The sequence below is a fragment of the Callorhinus ursinus genome, unplaced genomic scaffold, assembly GCF_003265705.2.
Source record: "Callorhinus ursinus isolate GAN/ISIS: 27379988/994484 unplaced genomic scaffold, GSC_fseal_2.0 scaffold10, whole genome shotgun sequence".
Classification (NCBI taxonomy): domain Eukaryota; kingdom Metazoa; phylum Chordata; class Mammalia; order Carnivora; family Otariidae; genus Callorhinus; species Callorhinus ursinus.
This window is the reverse complement of record NW_027397072.1, coordinates 20,650,429-20,664,375: the sequence shown is the minus strand read 5'-3', so window position 1 is coordinate 20,664,375 and position 13,947 is coordinate 20,650,429. Positions and strand designations below refer to the sequence as shown.

The window sequence follows — 13,947 nt, the reverse complement described above, 5'->3', positions numbered from 1 at the left end:
CCAGAATGGCTTGCCCTCACTCCCTGGCACCATGACAGATGTGCTGTGGCACCTGGGAAGTAAAAAACACGGCTTACCTGTTTTTATTCCCCATAACGTGGGTCCCATGTCCGTGCTGAGCCGGGTTGGAGGCATGCACAGAGGGTCTCTGTGGCCAGAGGCATTCTCAGGGTGGGCGGTCTGGGAGCTCGAGCCCATGCTCCAGAGTCTTGGGGTCAGTAACACCTCGAGCTGGTGTTCTTAAATGTGAGCAGGTGTCTATTTGGCTCATAATCTGGACATACAGTGAACACGTCTGCACTCATTGGAACTTTCTTACTCAGAGCCTCTGGGTGAGCTAGAGCTACGTAGTCCAGTTAGGGTAGCCCTCAGCCACATGTGGTATTTAAATTAACATTAAAATTCCTCTGTCGCTCGAGCCTCATTTCAAGTACTCATTAGCCACCTGCAGCTCCTCCGTTGAACAGTGCAGACAGAAAACCTGTCCATCATCACAGAATGTTCAGTGAGACTGCAGTGGTCTAGAATGTTCTAATGTGTTCTAATGAGAGCATGTGGAATGTGGCTGGGTTCCATTCTGGCTTTTCCTGGAGGCTTCAGGCTGTCCCACTGCCGTGGCTTCCTGAGAGAGGAGAAAGCAAGCGCCTTTGAGGCTGTAAGGCTCTAAACTAGCAAAATTTCCTGGCACCATCTGCTATTCCTCTCTCGCTCATCTTTAATCTTTCTCCTGTTTTATAGTCCAACCCTGTGATGATTGATGCCAAAGAAGTGTCAGCTGCACACAGGGCCCGCTACTTCTGGGGGAACCTTCCTGGTATGAACAGGTTGGTGAGAGTGCTTGGGCCTGGGGTGGCGGTGGGTTGGTGTCTGCAGGCAGCTCGGCCCAAGGAGGAGGAGGTCACTGAGTGGGTGCTCTTGGGCACCCTCCCCTGCTGGCTAGCTTGCTGCTCTACCATGTTCTTCTGTTTCCGTCTCCTTGAGGGAGAAGGGAAGTCAGGGAATAGAAAATACTTGCCTGAGAAACCAATGGCTAGTGGTTGAAACAGGAGAATCACCATGCTGCTGAGTTACATCGTTGGTTCTCGTGCATTGGTGACGTATCTGGAGTCAGCTCGTCCTTGGTCTCCAGAGGTGAAGCTGGGGAGGGTGGAGTTGGGATGGGGAAGAGTGGTGCCCACAGCTGGGCCACACCTGCTGGGTGCAGCTTAGAGAGTCCTGCTTTGCATATTAGCCACACACTTTGTGGCTTTGGGTCCATCGTTGGGAGGATGTTCTTTATTTAGGTTACACAGAGAGAGAGGTTAATGTCTAGGAACGAAGATAATTTCATTTCTTCAGTGTCATAGTTGGATTATAAAAAGGCCCGCGAGGAGAAAGGAATTCTGATTGAGAGTCAGCAGTTCAAGAGCAGAGTGAGATCCACCTCATCTGGATATCTGTTATGCAGGGAAATATTTTCCAGAATGTTCTAAGAGTGGATTGTTAACTTTGCTGTATCTATAAATTGTTCACATCATCTAATCTGGCTTCAGTCCTCTCTCCCTCTCTGCCATTAGCATGAAGTTGTAGAAACATCCCAGTCTCATACCCGCTTTACAAAGCTGCTGTCTTTTGCGAAGGCTTATTGATGGGAAGGAGTCCTGTCTGTGGGATAGCTGACCTACAGACCGTTGAGTGCCCCCTCCTAGGTTCCCCAGCTGTACCTGTGTCCCGGAAGAGTGGACCGGGTTATGTGGTCCAGTATTCCATGGAGCCACGAACTCAGTGTGTCCTCACAGACCTGGGTCCTATGGGATTGTTCTCACCTGCTTCTTCCAACTCTAAAATTCTAGAACTCTGAGCTTCGAGGTGGAGCAGAGGTACTGTGTGGGGCCACGTAGGGGGTGTGTGTGCATAAGTAGGGCGGAGGCTGGAGGCGTGCACTTTGACCGAGGGTCCCTGTGGGTCCCATGCTGAGATGGTAGACTGCTGTGTGAAATATCAGAAAAGGTCAGCCCTAAAGGTGACGTTCAGTGATCTGCTCCGCTCTCTGAGAAGTGACACGTTCAGCGTCGCAGAACTGTGGTCTTCTGGGCATTGTGCAGAAGTTAAAGCTTTTTAACCTGTGCAGTTAAGGTGCACGCGTCGATGAATTTCATCCAGTGTACACCCATGCAGCCATCGCCACATTCAAAGATACGGAACATCTGGTCACCCCCAAAGCTTGCTTTGTGATGGATACTTTTTTTTTGAAAAGATTTTATTTATTAGAGAGCCCATGGGTGGGGGGAGGGGCAGAGGGAGAGGGACAAGCAGCCAGCCCCACTCAGTGCTGATTCCCAAAATGGGGCTCAGCCCCAGGACCCTGAGATCATCACCTGAGCCCAGGTCAGACGCTTAACTGACTGAGCCACCAGGTGCCCCTGTGACAGATACTTCTAGAACTCAGTGTGTTTTGTGATGACTGGCATAAAAGTCATTGGGTTTTCCTTCCTTTTTTTTTTTTTTTTTTTTAAGATTTTATTTATTTATTTGACAGAGAGAGACAGTGAGAGAGGGAACACAAGCAGGGGGAGTGGGAGAGGGAGAAGCAGGCTTCCCGCCGAGCAGGAAGCCCGATGCGGGGCTCGATCCCGGGACCCTGGGATCGTGATCTGAGCCGAAGGCAGACGCTTAAGGACTGAGCCACCCAGGTGCCCTGGGTTTTCCTTTTTGTGGATGGGTGGTATCTGCTTATTTGTAGATTGAGACCAACTGTGGAATTTAGGTTTAAGGATTAACGCTTGGTGTGCTGTCCATGGATGGCTGCAGTGTGTGTGCATATGTTCTGGGGGAGTTTGAAGGGGGTTTCAGTGTGTGCGGGTGACGACAGTCCCCTTTTACCTCTCCGTGTGAGTCCTGGCTGCTGGCTGCCTCCCTGCTGGTCTCCTGGTCTCTGTCATTACCTTCTCTTTCTGCTTCCTAGGCCGTTGGCATCCACTGTGAATGATAAGCTGGAGCTGCAGGAGTGTCTGGAGCACGGCAGAATAGCCAAGGTTAGCCCCGGTGCCAGAGCCCTCTCTCTGCTGGTGGGTAGGGAGAAGGGCAGACAGGGCAGGATGAGCCTGAATGCTCTCCAGGCCAGTGTCCGCTGCTGGTGCAGAGAACGCAGCTTAGGAGGTGGCTCGGGGTCATACACCTAGTCGGCTGGAGGGGAGGGCCCAGGGGAGAGCCTGGAGGGCAAGGAGAGAGATCAGAAATCCTTCCCGGTCTTCAGTCCCTCCTCGTTGAGCATCGCCTGCTGGTCCTGTGAGAAGCAGACACTTAAGAAGTCTTTGCCAAAGTCCCTGGATCTGCTAGGGCGCTTAAATGTTTTGGCCAGGACCTATTGCACAAGCCTTCGGGACGGCGCCTTCGCCTGTGATGTGGAAGCTGCATTTGTCTCTGGAGAAATCTCCCGGAGTGAGTGTATTGGGCGTCAGGTTCCATGAGTGCGGGCACCAGCATCCGGCTCTGCAGGCGCCCCTCAGTAATTTGGGATCCTTTTGCCTGCAAGTCACTACACATGTGCAAGAACCCATTCTTAGAAGACTTAGGAAGTTCAGTGGTGTGAGCTGCTTCCTCTCAAGTCCTTGGCCAGCGAGCCTGGACTAAGGATGGCCAGGTGACCTCCAAGTGGGAAGAAGAGCAGGGCAGTGGGGTCTGCAGAGGCTCGGGCTGGAGCCTTACCCCGGCCACCTGTGCGGACCAGGCCTTGTCCGTGTTTGATTCACCCATCCCGGCACGTGCCTGGCACACGTGTTAGATGCATGGCCAGCGAACGAGTGCTCATTCCTCTTTTCCTCTCCTCGTCTTCTAGTTCAGCAAAGTGCGGACCATTACTACTAGGTCGAATTCCATAAAGCAGGGCAAAGACCAGCATTTCCCCGTCTTCATGAATGAGAAAGAGGACATCTTATGGTGCACTGAAATGGAAAGGTAGTACCCGAGGCCATGTGCTGGTGTCGTGGGGTGTGTGGCGCGTGGCGGTTGCGGCCTCTGAGGGAGGGATCGCTGCCCCTTCCGGCCGGGCTCGTAGCTTCCACAGATACCACGTGAGCAGTGGGTCTCCCTGAGCATTTCCCAACAGGGCAGGTTCCTGGAGGTAGGGGGACACTCCTGTGCATTGTAAGACCGGGCCCAGGCTCAGAGGGGTCTAGGAGTGGATTCAGGGGGCTGTGGCTCCCAGGGGTCCGGCTAAACTCCCAGGAAACAGTGCAGCTCCAGGAGCTTCCTCCACTCGTGCTGCTCATTTCGGGAACTGTGCAAACCAGGACAGCACAGGACCAGGCGGGCCGTGCACCCTCATGTCCTGACTGGATGCAAACCAGATTCACGGGCTAGACGGCCTCCTGGTCCCCAGCGTAACTGCAGTTTAGCCAAAGCGACCCTTGACATACGCGACGAGAACAGACAGAAGCTTGGAGCTCCTCCAGTTGGGCAAGAGTTCGGCTCCTTTGTCGAGTTCTTGCTCTTGTGGGCTTGGTCCTAGGGATGCGTGTTTATTACGGATAGACTTCAGGTACCTGCTGCATCTCCGGAGGTGTCTTTCACTGATGCTAACTTTGTTTCTGTTGTGTGGCCACTCCCAGGCGGCGGTTGGCTTCCTTCCCATCAGACCCACGGCAAGTGGCAGGGTGCCTGAGTCGTGGTTGGCGATACAGGATGGAAGATGCAGCCGGATCGCACCCACCCGCGCTCATCCCCGCCCTTTCTGCCTTTTCTCCCCAGGGTGTTTGGCTTCCCTGTCCACTATACCGACGTCTCCAACATGAGCCGCTTGGCGAGGCAGAGACTGCTGGGCCGGTCGTGGAGCGTGCCGGTCATCCGCCACCTCTTCGCTCCGCTGAAGGAATATTTTGCTTGTGTGTAAGGGACATGAGGGCAAACTGAGGTAGTGACACAAAGTTAAACAAACAAAAAACACAAAACAAAACACCAACAACATGAGGATCGAGAGGAGTATCAGCACCCAGAAGAGAAAAAGGAATTTAAAACAAAAACCACAGAGCCGGAAGTACCGGAGGGCTTTGCCTTGCACAAAGGGTTGGACATCATCTCCTGAGTTTTCAATGTTAATCTTCAGTCCTATTTAAAAACAAAACCAAGCTCCCTCCCCCCCCACCCCCCCACCCCCCCCTTTTTTTTTGTTTTGGTCAAACCTTTTGTTTTCTACTCTTTTCAGAGGGGTTTTCTGTTTGTTTGGGTTTTTGTTTCTTGCTGTGACTGAAACAAGAGGGTTTATTGCAGCAAAAATCAGTAATAAGAAATAGTAACAATACCTTGCAGAAGAAGGGTGGGAGAAAAGGAAAAAAGGAAATTCTATAGAAATCTATATATTGGATTTTTTTTTTTTTTTACTATATATCTTTTTTTTTTTTTTCGTTGTTGTCTCTAGCCTGATCAGATAGGAGCACAAGCAAGGGACAGAAAATAGTGACACTCAGCGGCAGAATTCCCTCCCAGCCACTGAGCTGTCTTGCCAGCACCATTCCTGGTCATGCAGAACAGAGCCCAACTAGCAGCAGGAAGACAGAACACACAAGACCCTTTTATACAGTATTTCAGGTGCCTACCACACAGGAAACCTTGAAGAAAATCAGTTTCTAGAAGCCGCTGTTACCTCTTGTTTACAGTTTATATATATATGATAGATATGAGATCTATATATAAAAGGTACTGTTAACTACTGTACAACCCGACTTCATACTGGTGCTTTAAACAGCGAGATGAGTAAAAACATCAGCTTCCACGTTGCCTTATGTGCAAAGGGTTAAACCGAGGATGGAGAAGGGAGGCAGCTTGAAGGTGAATCGATGCCGTGGTGGGCTTTCTCCCCCGGTATTGAACAAGGTGAAGGGGGAGAATCCGGGACCCGCGTTCTCCTGCTTCTCCTTGCCAAAAACGGGGGTGAGGGGAGGTGGGTCGGACCGTGGAGAGCTGAGAGTGGGATTCATCCAGGCTCACGCAATAACCTTTTGATTTTTTTTCAAAAAGGAGACTCCCTCGGCAAGATGACAGGATAAGGAGTCTTCCTTCCCAATTTCTCACATTAGCCGATTCGAGGGCTCCTTGTGGTGGGATCAGAAATAATCCAGAGTGTGGGCAAGTGACCGTTAAAACCCCACCTGGAGCAAATAAAAAAACATACAAAACGTACTGGTGCTTTCCTGTCTAAGTCGCCTTTTGTGTGTTCTTTTATGAGGCCCTCACCATCCACCCTCTGTGCACAAGGCGGCTTCCGGCCCCTGGAATGTGATGTTTTTGGTCATCTCCAAAGGCTGCAGTTTTATACTGGGAGGCTGATGACACCTTTTGTTATAATTATTCTTATGGTTCTGGTTATAATTATGTTTGTTTTCAGATTTTTTCTTTAAGAAAACAAAAACCCAACCCCCCCTCCCTTGCGGTTTCAAACCGAGGTGCGGGGAGCAGGGTGCTTCTAAGTTAGCGGTGGCCCTGGTGCCCTGGCTCCCCACCCCTCGGGCCAGGTGGGCCACCGGGCACAGTGACAGCTGGGCGGCCAGGGGAGTCCCCGAGGCCGGCCTTCCGGGCGCGTCCCTCCTCTCTTCTTCCCCTCCTCTGAGTCGTGCGTGTCAGGGCTGGAGGGAGGACCAGGCCATCTCTCTCCTCGTGTGTATGATTGGAGTGGTGTGTATTTCTTTTCTAGTACTTGGTCTGATGATAGCTGGGCTCTCACCCGAGCCGGCAGCACCTGGAGCCCCAAGGGCACGGACACTTGGTTCCACCTCCTACCGAGGCAGGCGTTGGCGGTAGGCAGGGCCAGCATCGGTGGCTCCAGGGTGAGGGCCCAATGGGCAGATGCTTGCCTGGATAGATGGGGTGTAGATATGTGGCATATAGAGATATATATTTTATAATGGGAGGGGGGATGGCACCTCCTGGGACTGGCAGGGCTGGGAGGTGTGCCGTCAAGCACATGGTCCCAAGTTCGCATCCCTAGAAAGATAGGGCCTACGGTGATAGGCGCTATATAAATACATAGATAGGGTCATGTATAAGAAATATTACGTAGTGGGGAGCGGGGCAGGGGGGCTCAGAGTGCTGAGCCTCGGGTCCCACTGCAGACATAAGCCCCACACCAATCAGTCAATCCCACACGCATACACAGGAACCGATCTCTACCGATGTGGAATGGGCGCACACACACACACACACACACACACACACACACACACACACACAACCGGGGGGCTCCCAGCGCTCTTCTCCCCAGGATTCAGGACTTTGTGGCGTCGGCCCTGCAGCTCTTTACCTCTGTTGCCCTGATTGCAGGTAGACTCTCAATCCCAGAAGTTGCTAGGTGCTGAAGGCGGGAAGAGGAGGTTTTATCCCCGCAGGTGCTCTCCTCTAGCAGGTAGCATTCTATCTCTTTTGCCCCTGGTGATGTCAAAAGATTCTTCTGTTAGCAACCTGTGATACTGACCTGCAACTCTAGGCACCAGTCAAGTCAGCCCTCGACTCCCCCTACCTATTCTCCCCCAACCAAAATAAAATCGACATCCAGGTCTATCTTGGCCAGGGGGCTTCCATTGGAAAAAAAAAAAAAAAAAAGAAAGAAAAATGGGACAGTGAAACTCATCTTTTGAATAAAGTAAATTAGTAATTGGTGACAAAACTAAACCAAGGCTTTGAATCCCTTGCTCATTGCTCAGGAGTAAGCTCACAGCTGGTGGCCACAGTCTCCCACTCCTTTTGAGGTGCTTGGTCCTGGGCTTCAAGCTACGCGTTTCCTTGTCAGATTGGTTTTTAAGATCACACCCAGTTTGCTCCCTGCCAACTCTGTGACGTGGCGGCAGGTGGCCACGGTGGGCCTCCTCGGGGCCGGAGCAGCTAGGAGGGGGAATACCTCTGCCCCTCCCTCGTTGGAACCCCTGTACCTAACCCGTGGTGCTCACGCTCGTCCCCTCCTTCTCCAGCCGGGCTCCATCTTCCTGGCCTGGGTCCACCAGCACCACTCCAGGAGGGCTTCGGGGAGGAGGGGCTGCCTCAGGCAGTCCAAGGTGCTCCCTCCCCCACTGGCCAAGGCTAAGGTCTTCGCAGCCCCCAGCGTCAGGACCGGCTCTTCACGGGCCTGCCTCTGCAAACAGACTTTCCAGCTCTCCTGGCCCTCCTAGGCCTTTCGTCCACTGCTTACATGAAGGAGTTTGCCTTTCCCGACGGCCCAAGCTTCACCCAGGGGGTTGGTGTGGTAGCCGTGGAGGCGGCAAGCCTGAGGGCTTAGTGTGGGCTGGCCAGCTTGCTGGGGGGAGGCCTGCTTGTTGTGACTGATCCTGAAGAGTACTTGTTTCTCCTGGTCCAGCAACCTGACTAGGCCCCAGAATGGGCCAGATGACCGTTAGCAAACACCAGCTTTTCTTCCAGCCCACCCCACGGGCTTGGTCCCCCCAGTAGAACTCGGGAGGGTGCAGGGGACCTTGGGAATGTACCAGCTTGGCTGTGCCCGATGCTCGCAACAGTCTGCTGCTAGCCCTGGGTGGGGTGCTTCTGGGGACACGGATCTGGTCGCCTTCTAAAGGAGGGCTGTGCTTTGACGGAGGCAGGGTTGTGTGAGGATTAAGGAGGGGATCGTTAACACTTGCTGTGGGTGAAGCCAAGGTTAGGGGCGTGGAGTAGGAGAAACCAAAGAAGGCCCAGGGAAAATTCTGGAGTATGTCCCCAGTGGGATCTTTCTTATGAAATTTACCCCGGGAAACCAGGGCTTCTGGGGCCTGAGGAGGATGCCTCCCCATTTGTGGCAGGTGCCAAGTAGAAGGTGGTGCCAAAGAGATGGGTGGCTTTTGTCAGGGGGAGGTTGCCGGGGGCTTGTGCCAGGGTCACAGAGCCGTCGGCCGCCTGCCTGAGGAGGAAGTGAGTCTCCCGCAGGCAGCTGCTGAGCCCTGTGGGCCAGGCCTCAAGCTGGCTGGTGCTAAGCCCCTTCCCCGGGGGACTGGCTGCAGAGCAGTCGGCTGGGGGAGCAGCCGGTGAGGCCTGGGGCGGGGAGAGGGTTCTTGCAGTCAGCAGATCACGCCATGAGTGTGTTACTATCTGTTTTTCTCTCTAGACCTCAGAACCTTCCTGCTATTGAACATTCTTCTAGAAAGCAAACTTCCCCAAAGAGCGTCCAGGACCTCTTAGCTTTTGAGACAGGCCTGGGAGTGGTTGGCTGGTGGAGATGCCCGTGGGAGTCTTGGTGAGTCGCTAGGGTGTGGATTGGGACAGGCAGACCGGGCAGCAGGGAAGGCTGCTGGACACTGAACTGGTCTCTTGAGGGTCGGCTCCCCCTCCTCCCTGCTTCGCCGGTGGTTCTGGGAAAACCTAGATGAGAATACCCACCATCTCCAGCACAGGAAGGTCTGTTGCAGGAGCAAGGGAAGGAGCCATCTGGGAAGCGTGTTCTCCAGGAAAACTGCAATCCAGAGTCTTCCTGCTTTTGACGATCTAGGTATACATAAAGTTGATCTCAGAGGAGGTTTTGAATTCCTGTCGCCATTCTGCTTGGCCAGAGGTTGCTGTGGCTTTTGGAGCAGTCATTTTTAAGAAACTTGCAGGAGTCCCCTCGAGCTGTGGATTAGGGCCTTGGGGCCTCGCCTGGCGCTGTGATCTAGAGAGGGCTAGTTGTTCCTTTTGGTCAGGGGAACAGCAGACCCAAGATTCTGGCGAGAACAGAATTTCCAGCCAGGCCCCATTCTGATCCCGGGAGGTGAGGGATCTGAGTTTGTCTTCGGGCATTGTCTAGTCTGGTTGCTCCCAGTGCTTGTGATTAGAGGTGACATCGGAGTTGTCCTTGGCAGGAGAGCTGAAGGCTTTCTTCCAGCACAGGATGGGGGGGTGTTGTGGAGGCCTGGCCCAGAGCTAGCACAGCCTCCCGGCCTGACCCTGCTGAGGCAGGGATTAACGACACATGTTTGCAGGATCTGGGAGGAAAGAGGGGGAGATTGATGGCAAGGATAGACTCTGAGGTTCTAGCAGAAGCTCTCGAATCTTTACATTTTGGTAAAGGAAAGCCTGGGTGTCTTTGGGAAGCGAGGGCAGCCCCTCCTGTCCCCGTGATGTCTCAGAGACCTGGCTGAGGGGGGCCTTTGCTTGGTGACCTCTTGCCCATCACGGACCCTAGGCAGTGGAGCTTCTGGGGCGGGAGAAACAGGTCTAAAGCAGCGAGCGCAAGGACACAAGGTCCCTTTGCTAGTTGTGACTGGCTGAATTGCCTGAACGGAGGCCCATGGACTCCTGGAACTCTGGTAACTGGAACCCCCCCCCCCCCCAGTCTGCTCCACCAGAGGGCTGCAGGAGGGCAGGCGGCTCCCCGCTCCCCACCCCAGTCCCGCAGCCTCCAGCGCCTGCACCTGTGGAGATGAGCAGGGATCGAAAGCCTCACACCAGTCCCATTTCACTTCCCAGACTGATTCGGTCGCAGAGCTCTAGAATTCAACGTCCAACCAAAATGCCGAAATTTCTTAGAATACGCAGAGGGAGGAGGTGACTCAACAAGGTGCTAAAAACATTTTATTAAAAATATATATTGTTAAATTAAGTCTGCTGTCTGGACAATGACTGTTTGTTTTGTTTTCTTGTAGTGGAGTTTAAAAGAGACTATTATTTTACTCTGATATATTATTATTAAAAAGGCATTTTAACTTTGTACTTGAAAACTAAATGAGCGATTTCATGTGTTTTAGCTGAGGCATTGAAGTAGCGGGTGCTTACTTATTTGTGGGAAATCATGTATTCATACTGAAGAATAAACTCTGTAGCTGATTTGGTAATACCTTTTACTGTTACAGACGATTTCGCTTTGACCCCCCGCGGCAGAGCACTTTTACTCCACATTCCACGCAGCTAAATGCAGGACTTCCTCCCCCGCCCCTCCCCCACCCCAGCCTTTCTCTTCAGTTCCTCTTTTTTTTTTTTCCTTTGGGGTTTTTTTTTTTTTTGTTTGTTTGTTTGTTTGTTTTCCTGGTTCCAGCATCCTTTCACCACTGTATTTTTTTTTTAGGGTTGCTTCTCTATTTATTGACAATAATAATGTACATTTCACAGTCTGGTTCTGGGACATCCAAGGAGGGGCGCGGGAGAGGGGGCCCCCCCACCCTGAGCGGGTCCCCAGCCCCGTCCCCCGGTGTTCTGTTGTATCTCTGTGTAAGTGATGCTCGTGACATAGCTGTTTATGAAATAATTAAAGAGGTCAATGCGTACAGCAGATGTAGAAAGTCTGTCAGTTCCGCCTTCATCACATTTTTTTTGTGCCCAGAAGAATATAATAAAGCTCCTTTCTAATGTACTTGTGCTGGAGAACACTTGAATAAATGGACTGTTTTTGTGCAAAAAGAAAAACGGAAAAAGCACCGTAATAATGTCCTTTTGTCTTGCGTCTCCTCCCCCCCCCCCCCCCCCCCCCCCCCCCCCCCCCGCCCGACATGACTGTTCACAGCCTTCCCGGAGGGGTCAAGTGCTGCCCAAGTGGGGAGGGACTGGCATTGGGTCCAGACAATGCAGTTTCTCCCTTGAAAATATCACCTGCGTGAGCATTAAATAGGGGCTGTAGACTGGATGGAAAAGGGACAGTTTTGTCAACTCGAAGCTCCAACATAAGTTACGGAGGGAGACGAGGTCGCTGAAGGAGCAAATTCTGTCCTGGGCTGAGGGGTAGGAGTTTTCAGGCTGGAGCCGCGAGATGGGGGGCCTCGTGCCAGTGCCTGGGTCAGACGGGCACTGTTCCCCTCCCTAGGGGGTTTCTGGGAGGTAGACAATCTGGACAGTGCAGGGGCCCTGGAACAGACTGAGGCATTTGGCCTAAAAAAGAGAGAATCGAGAGATGTTTGCAAACACTGACAGGGCAAGGCCGAGGGGCTGGGATTGTTCTGGGTAGTTCCAAAAAGCAGGCAGAAGTGGGGCCAGTTTGCAGGAAGTCAGTCCATTTCAGCTCAGCTGAAGATAGATCCTTCTTGGCCCCTGGCCAGCAGTGCATGGGGCCTCCGGGAATGGCAGTGAAGAGGTCCTGGGCAGCCATTTGGGGATACTACTGGGCTTCCTTGAAACCCCGAGTCTGGGCTCCTCTTGCTGCCCGGCCCCTTCTCAGAACTGTCTTGCAAGTGGACCGTGCCTTATGGCTTGAAGAGTCCATTCGTATGCAATGTCCCCTTCATCCTCACAATTCTTTGTCTATGAGTCACTCAGTGACTCCCAGTCTCCACCATCTAAAAACCGGAATCTGAACACACATAGGAACAGGATCTTCCTGCCACATCTCAGCTCTAAGACCCCGGCGTTTGGTGTGGCATTTCTATCTCCTAAGTGCCAAGCAAGTCCCAGCCAACGGCTGCTTCCCCTAAGGGTGGATTATTCAAGGTTTCTTTCCTGCCTTAGACTTTGGGAGAGGTTTAGGACTGCACCACTTTGTTGGCTGCTTTGAAAGAAATCCTAAAAGGGAAATTTGAGAAAAAGGAGAAAATAAGCTTTTCTCATGGGCACTTTTCTTTACAAAATTGTAAATGTGCATTTAACTTTTGTCCTACTTTTTTCTCTATTTTTCAGTGTTGATGTAGAATGCTTTTTTTTTTTTTTCCCTCAAATGGCTGCATGGTATTTTCTTGTTGGATATCTGTTTCTATATATATGCATTTTATTTTAGCTATAAATAGAGCTGTAATAAATATCTTTATGTGTTGGGTTTTTTTTCCCCCCTATATTTTGTGTTTTTTCTCCTTAACTAGATTCCCAGAAGTGAGATGTACTGGGACAAAGAGAGAAAGATTTTGGCTGGCTCCTGACACATTTGCCTGATTTCCTCCAAGTGGTCAGCAGACCTGTAGTAGATCTTCAGCTCTGAGGCTCTCAGTCCAGAAAAAACAAACATAGTCCTTAGTTGGACCAACTCAGGAAAGTGTTAATCCCGGTGGGGAAGTGAAGGCTCAAACATCCCCCCCCCGCCCCGAAAAGCTAGAAATCTGTAGCAAGAAGCTGGAGTAGAAACATTGGTCACTAAATGGTGTCCACGTGGAGGAAGCCTGTGGGGGATGGAATGCACGCCGAATCTTTGAGACTCGGGTTCCAAGGCTAAGGAGAAATGGCAGGATGTCATCAGTATGGAGCGCCCCAGTGTCATCTGAGCTGGATGGAGATAGGTGGTATGGCCAGAGCATACAGGAAGAAGCTGCGGTGATCATTCCATTAGTAAAAACCATCTCGTGAAGTTCCTGCATTTAAACAAGGTACCATTTGATGGTGGAGGAGTAGGGAGAGAGAGGGAAGGGTCAGGGCTGGGCAGGAGTGAGGTGACAGGGCCCACAGCCCAGTGGGACTGCCCAGGTGGGTCTTCCCTGGGGCGGGTGGAGACAGTGCACACCACCAGGCCCAGGCTTGCTGGTTCAGGAGAGACTTCCTCGGACTCAGCAAGATTGACGTGGTGAATGTGGGGTGGAAAAGAGGAGGGAGGGGGACAAGAGGCTGTCTGGGAGCTGGCTGGCTTGGGGGGGCCAAAGGCATAGGCCAGAGGTGGCAGGCACGGGCAGTGGCGGTCCTTCCTGGGGGAGGTGGGTGTTAGGTGGGGGGCTTCCATGAAGGGAAGAGAGTATATGTTGAAGATGGGGGCATAAGGAGGTCACATCCAAGGGGAACAGGGCTCCCCTGTGATGGGCTCCTGGGATCACCCCCAAAGCTCCCTTTCTCTTTGCTTCCAATACACTTTAAAAGAACAAGGCCCATTCACTTCAGTTGGCATATTTTGCTCCTCTCTGCTGGAATCCTAGGGCGGTGCAGCTGGGTTGGGAGGAAGGGGCCTGGAGGTTTGGGGGTTATGAAGTCCCAGGTGCCCTAAACTGTATCAGAAGAAAGACAACAGCATTTAGAATGCTGGGATCCGAATCCTGTGTGACCTGGGGGGCGGGGGGGTGCGGTTAGCTACCGGTCTTGAGCTCAGGCTTCTGGCTAGAAACCTGGGTCTTGTCTTTT

General features: G+C 52.3%; 1 protein-coding gene and 1 long non-coding RNA gene across 12 annotated transcripts in view; both read left to right on the top strand.

Annotated features, from left to right (window-relative positions):
- DNMT3A (DNA methyltransferase 3 alpha) overlaps window positions 1-6,156 on the top strand; it is a 97,185-nt gene extending 91,029 nt beyond the window's left edge. For all 11 annotated transcript variants that reach the window (XM_025867854.2, XM_025867852.2, XM_073897076.1 and 8 more), the window contains 4 exons: window positions 739-824; window positions 2,945-3,014; window positions 3,818-3,936; window positions 4,729-6,156. In XM_025867854.2, the coding sequence (XP_025723639.1) occupies window positions 739-824; window positions 2,945-3,014; window positions 3,818-3,936; window positions 4,729-4,870 (417 nt within the window). In that variant the 3' untranslated portion in view covers window positions 4,871-6,156. The remainder of the gene's footprint in view (window positions 1-738; window positions 825-2,944; window positions 3,015-3,817; window positions 3,937-4,728) is intronic.
- A 503-nt stretch (window positions 6,157-6,659) lies between these two features.
- Window positions 6,660-11,339, top strand: LOC112820830 (uncharacterized). The gene is made up of 2 exons (XR_003207263.2): window positions 6,660-9,190; window positions 10,399-11,339. It is a non-coding gene; the product is annotated as an uncharacterized lncRNA (long non-coding RNA).
- Window positions 11,340-13,947: the final 2,608 nt, after the last annotated feature.